Source organism: Humulus lupulus, chromosome 1 (assembly GCF_963169125.1).
Source record: "Humulus lupulus chromosome 1, drHumLupu1.1, whole genome shotgun sequence".
Classification (NCBI taxonomy): Eukaryota; Viridiplantae; Streptophyta; class Magnoliopsida; order Rosales; family Cannabaceae; genus Humulus; species Humulus lupulus.
Window position 1 is genome coordinate 307293407 of NC_084793.1, and position 5861 is coordinate 307299267.

At 41.1% G+C, this 5861-nt stretch overlaps 1 protein-coding gene across 2 annotated transcripts; it reads left to right on the top strand.

Annotated features, from left to right (window-relative positions):
- The first annotated feature begins 1427 nt into the window (after positions 1 to 1427).
- LOC133812740 (probable LRR receptor-like serine/threonine-protein kinase At4g36180) lies at positions 1428 to 5267 on the top strand. Of its 2 annotated transcripts, XM_062246555.1 has the most exons (2): positions 1428 to 3432; positions 3577 to 5267. In XM_062246555.1, exons 1-2 carry the CDS (start codon positions 1713 to 1715, stop codon positions 5130 to 5132), a joined length of 3276 nt encoding a protein of 1091 aa, XP_062102539.1. In that variant the 5' UTR covers positions 1428 to 1712; the 3' UTR covers positions 5133 to 5267. The 2 variants fall into 2 exon arrangements, with proteins under 2 accessions (XP_062102539.1, XP_062102538.1); XM_062246554.1 differs by having other exon boundaries at positions 1429 to 5267.
- The last annotated feature ends 594 nt before the right edge of the window (positions 5268 to 5861 follow it).

Genomic DNA, 5861 nt, shown 5'->3' on the forward strand with positions numbered 1-5861 from the left:
CAAAATAAAATTTGGGGACCTAAGTGATACTTTTAAAAATAAAATTGAGGAATCTCTAATGATATTAATTATTATTATTATTATTATAGTTTCTATACTATTTTCATCTTATTTGTTTTAATATCATTTTGGAATCTTAGTTTTCAATAATTATAAAAAGATTTCTCTTTCTTTAAAGTATCTAATATTACTCGTGATTCATACAATTTAATATTAAGTCTCACATATTTAATTTTAAATAAAATATGTAAGATTCGAAATTAAATTGTATTAATTACAGTTTTTCATAATGTGGTATTAAACACTATATGTACCTCATAACAATATATAATAATAATAATAACTCAACTCAAATTTGATTAATAATAAATTAAAAAATCATATAAATTTTATTTGTGGAAAATAATTTATGTTAAATTAAGATACTATTTTATTTTTAAAAATGTACAAAACGCATAATTGTATTTGTAAGAGCACTCCCGTCAGATTTTCTATTCCATTTTTCAAATACTTCATTAAAATCCTACATTTTTTTATTTTACCACAAACTTTTACATTACACCATATATCAGCGTCCCTATAATTCCTCTTTGCAATATTTAAAAATTATATTGTTAGATATTATTTATTTAAATAAAAAATAATGAGAGAATAGTAAAAAAAATAATTAAATAAGTTTATAGAATGAATAGTACGTAGTTTGATATAGATAAACTAAATCTCTTAGCTATCATACATCATTTGCTAGAAGAAGTACCATTTTGTGAATTTTGAGCTATATTTAGTTATTATACATAATCTATTGAGAGTGCTCTAATTATTTGAAGATGACCCAAAATTTTATTATTATTGGAGTATTCTATAGTGGGGACTTTAAAAAAAAGTCTTACTGGTGTGACTCTTTTGTATTTTCGACCCGTGAATAATTTTTGGTGCGATTTTTTTATGATCATGTATATTGTAGTTATTTAGAACATTCTGCAAATTTTCAGAAAATTTCGAATAATTTACTGTGGCAAAAACTAGGTTCAAACATACTATTTTTCACGCGCATAAACAAATTAGTTACGTATGCAACATACTGTTTTAAACTAATTTTTGACACTGTAAATTATACGAAATTTTCTGAAAATTTGCAAGATGATCTAAATAATTACAATATACACATTCATACAAAAAATCACACCGAAAACTATTAACGGATTGAGAACACAAAATAATCCCACCGCTAAACCCCTACCATAGAAATTTCCATTATTATTATTATTATACATTAAAGTTTTTGTTGAACAAAATCCTAAAATATGTTAAAATAAGAAGGGGTCACATTTCACACAAGGCTCAATGATTCAACCAACGTCATATTATCATATGAGCAGCCTCCAAGCCACATGCCGTTTTTGAAAAAGTGCTTATTCAAAGCGTTTTCAGAATTTAGAGAGGGAACTCAAGCCACAACCACACTCCTTCCCCATTCCCCACTCTCTCTGCCATTTTCTTTTTTTTTTGGTCAGAAAAAAAATAAAAACAAACAAACATGGCCATCACTCTGTTTCTCTGCACTCTCCGGCGCTCTCTTCTAACCTACGCTCCCTATGCGCACTCCTCCTCCTTCCCCCTTAACCTAAACCCCCCCAAACCTCACTACTCCTACTACTATCATTAACCACTGCAAAGCTCAAAACCATTTATTTTTTCGACCTTTTTAATTAATGGCTTTCGTTGCTTTTTTCTTCTCCTTCCTCGTGGTGGTGCTCTGCGCACCCTTTTTATTATCGTGCGCCGGCGTCGCCCAACAGGGCGCCGATACTCGAGCCGAGATCGACGCGCTCGTTTCCTTTAGGATTAACCTTCATGACCCGCTCGGCGCGCTCAGCGGCTGGGACGGTGGTACGCCTTCGGCTCCGTGTGACTGGCGAGGCGTGGGGTGTACCGATAACAGAGTCACCGAGCTCCGCTTGCCTCGGCTTCAACTCGGTGGCCGGCTCAGTGATCATATCGGTAACCTTCGGATGCTCCAGAAGCTGAGTCTTCGTTCTAACTCGTTTAACGGTTCGATTCCTTCGTCTATCTCCAAATGCACGCTTCTCCGGTCGTTGTTCTTGCAGTATAACTCTTTCTCCGGTAATATACCGCCGGAGATCGGGAATCTTACTGGTCTTCAAATCCTTAACGTCGCGCAGAACCACCTTTCCGGCGACATTCCCGGTTATCTCCCGCCGGCGCTTAAGTATCTGGATCTTTCCTCCAATGGTTTCTCCGGTGATATTCCGAGAAGCGTCTCGAACTTAACGGAGGTTCAGCTAGTCAACCTCTCTTACAATCAGTTCGCCGGAGAGATTCCAGCGAGTTTTGGCGAGCTCCAAGAGCTTCAGTATCTTTGGCTGGATTACAATCTCTTGGTAGGTACTTTGCCGTCTGCGCTAGCTAATTGCTCCTCGCTCATGCATTTGAGCGTCGAGGGAAATGCGCTCGGCGGAGTGATTCCGGCAGCCATTGGAGCTCTGCCGAAGCTTCAGGTTCTCTCTCTCTCGCTTAATATTCTCTCTGGTTCAGTCCCGTCTTCAATGTTTTGCAATGTGTCTGTCTATACGGCGTCGCTTCGAATCGTTCAGCTAGGGTTTAATGCGTTCACGGACATTATTGGTCCCCAAAATGGGAAATGCTTTAGTAGTCTTCAAGTTCTCGATCTTCAACACAATCGAATACATGGAGAGTTTCCTTCCTGGTTAGGCCAAGTGGTAACCTTAACAAGGCTAGATTTTTCTGGTAACTCTTTCTCTGGTTTGATTCCGCCTGGGATTGGGAACATGTCAAGGTTGGAAGAGCTAAAGTTGACCAATAATTCTTTTAGTGGTGATGTTCCGGCTGGTATCGAGAAATGTAGCTCATTGCGGGTTCTTGATCTCGAAGGGAATCGCTTCACTGGCGATATCCCTGTATTTTTGGGAGCTTTAGCGGGCTTGAGAATTTTAGCTCTTGGGGAGAATCACTTTTCGGGTTCCATTCCGGGGAGTTTTCGTAATCTTTCAGGGCTGGAGACTTTGAGTTTGAGAAGCAATTTGTTGACCGGCGCAATGCCGGAGGAGCTGGTGGATTTGAGCAATTTGACTTCATTGGATCTCAGTGGGAACAAGTTTTCAGGGGAAGTTGCTAAGAGTATAGGAAATCTGAGCCGGTTAAAGGTTCTGAATCTGAGTGGGAATGGCTTTTCTGGCAGGGTCCCAGCTAGCGTGGGCAATCTTTTCAGGCTGACTACTCTGGACTTGAGCAAACAAAACCTCTCTGGGGAATTGCCATTTGAGCTCTCTGGTTTGCCCAACCTGCAAGTTATTGCATTGGAGGAGAACAAGTTGTCTGGGGATGTTCCTGAAGGTTTCAGTAGCTTGTTGAGTCTAAGATTCTTGAACCTCAGCTCCAATGCCTTCTCAGGTCATATTCCATCAAACTATGGTTTTCTTCGGTCTTTAGTTGTTCTCTCATTGTCAGATAATCACATTTCCGGAATGATTACACCAGAACTTGGTAATTGTTCTGGCCTTGAAGTTTTAGAGCTAAAATCGAATTCTTTCACAGGACACATTCCGGCTGATCTGTCACGGCTTACACATTTGCTTGAGCTCGATTTGGGTGGTAACAATTTAACAGGAGAAATTCCAGAGGAAATCTCAAAATGCTCATCTTTAAAAGCTCTGCGACTAAACTCTAATACGCTTTCAGGTGGCATACCGTCATCATTGGCCCAGTTATCAAATCTAACAACGTTGGATCTCTCTTCTAACAACTTGAGTGGAAAGATTCCACCTAATCTGTCATTGCTTACTGGTTTGGTAAGCTTCAATGTTTCGAGAAACAATCTTGAAGGTGAGATTCCGGTAACGCTGGGGTCTAGAATCAACAATCCATCAGCGTTTTCTGATAACCAGCGCTTGTGTGGAAAGCCATTAGACAAGAAATGTGAGAACGTAGTTGATAAAGATAGAAAGAAGAGGCTAATTTTGTTAGTTGTAGTGGCCGCCAGTGGAGCTTGCTTACTGGCGTTGTGTTGTTGCTTCTACATTTTCAGCCTCTTGAGATGGCGGAAAAAACTCAAACAAAAGGCATCAGGGGAGAAGAAAAGGAGTCCGGCGAGAGCCAGTTCAGGTGCCAGTGGAGGCAGAGGAAGCACTGACAGTGGCGGGCCGAAACTAACCATGTTCAACACCAAGATCACATTAGCGGAGACAGTTGAGGCAACTAGGCAATTCGATGAAGAAAATGTACTAAGCAGAACACGTTATGGATTGGCATTCAAGGCCTGTTACAACGACGGAATGGTACTTGCTATTCGGCGTCTACCCGATGGAGCTCTAGACGAGAACATGTTCCGAAAAGAGGCCGATGCACTTGGCCGGGTTCGGCACCGTAACCTCACTGTTCTCCGAGGCTACTATGCCGGACCACCAGACTTGAGGCTCTTGGTATATGACTACATGCCAAATGGCAACCTCGCCACACTCCTCCAAGAAGCATCTCACCAAGACGGTCATGTCCTAAATTGGCCAATGCGCCACCTCATTGCACTCGGGATCGCCAGAGGCTTAGCCTTTCTCCACACATCGACGATAGTCCACGGCGACGTGAAGCCACAAAACGTCCTATTCGACGCAGATTTCGAAGCCCATTTATCAGATTTCGGCCTCGAACGTCTCACTCTCCCCACCCCAGCCGAGGCCTCCACATCAACCACGGTCGGCACTTTGGGGTACGTCTCGCCGGAAGCTGTGTTAACAGGGGAACTAAGCAAAGAATCCGACGTGTACAGCTTTGGTATCGTCTTGCTCGAACTACTCACCGGAAAAAGACCAGTGATGTTCACTCAAGACGAAGAAGACATAGTCAAATGGGTCAAGAAACAACTCCAAAAGGGTCAAATCACGGAGTTATTAGAACCGGGTCTGCTTGAACTCGACCCCGAATCATCAGAATGGGAAGAGTTCTTGCTCGGAGTCAAAGTCGGGTTACTCTGCACAGCTCCGGATCCTCTAGACCGACCCACCATGTCCGATATCGTCTTCATGCTAGAAGGTTGCCGGGTCGGACCCGACATCCCATCTTCCGCCGACCCGACTTCTCAACCGTCGCCGGCGTAACCTGAAACTTTCCGTTTCCCAAAACCCACCTTAACCGAATCATTATTATTATTTTTTTTTTCCTTTTTTTTTGTTAAATCATTTTTAATTTAATTTCGTTTGTTCACTTTTGGTTAACTGTAGTTTTGGTTTTTATCACTTGTCATCTTTCCCATTTTCATTTTTTAAAATTTGGTTCCCTTATTTTTGGCCGGCTCAAGCGAAAGTGGGGTCCAAAGAGATTGAGCATAAAAGTCCAAGTGTCTCAGTCAACTACATAGACTATCGCTGTTCATAAAGAGCCTAATTGGACAAAATTTTGGGCCCCAAAAGAACTGATTCCCGCCAAACGCGAAGGACTGTTCTGTTTTTATTCACGTGAGTTTTTCGTCTTAATGCACCCAAAAAATATTCATAAAAATGTAGCCGTTAAAATCTTGGAGTTGCCTAAGATCCAAATTATATTAAAAAAGAGTGTTTTTATTTTTTTATATTTTGGCATTGGGCCTTGGAATCGAGTATTGGGCCGCCACGTGGGAGAATCTGCCACCCCAATGATTTTTTTCGAGGTAGCAAGTAGAAGACAAAGGACTCAAAATTTGAAGGTCCCACTGGGTCAGATGGCAATGGAAAAAGTTCAGTGCAAGCGCAGTGTCAGAGAAAAATAGGTGTGTGATTGAGTCTCACCAACTCTTCATCAACAACATCTAAATCATTTTTGAACTTTTTGAGTGAATCTTTTGGAGACTC

Bases quoted from the DNA above. Each gene is read 5' to 3' on its own strand.
- LOC133812740 (XM_062246554.1), top strand. From the start codon at position 1,713: ATGGCTTTCGTTGCTTTTTTCTTCTCCTTCCTCGTGGTGGTGCTCTGC.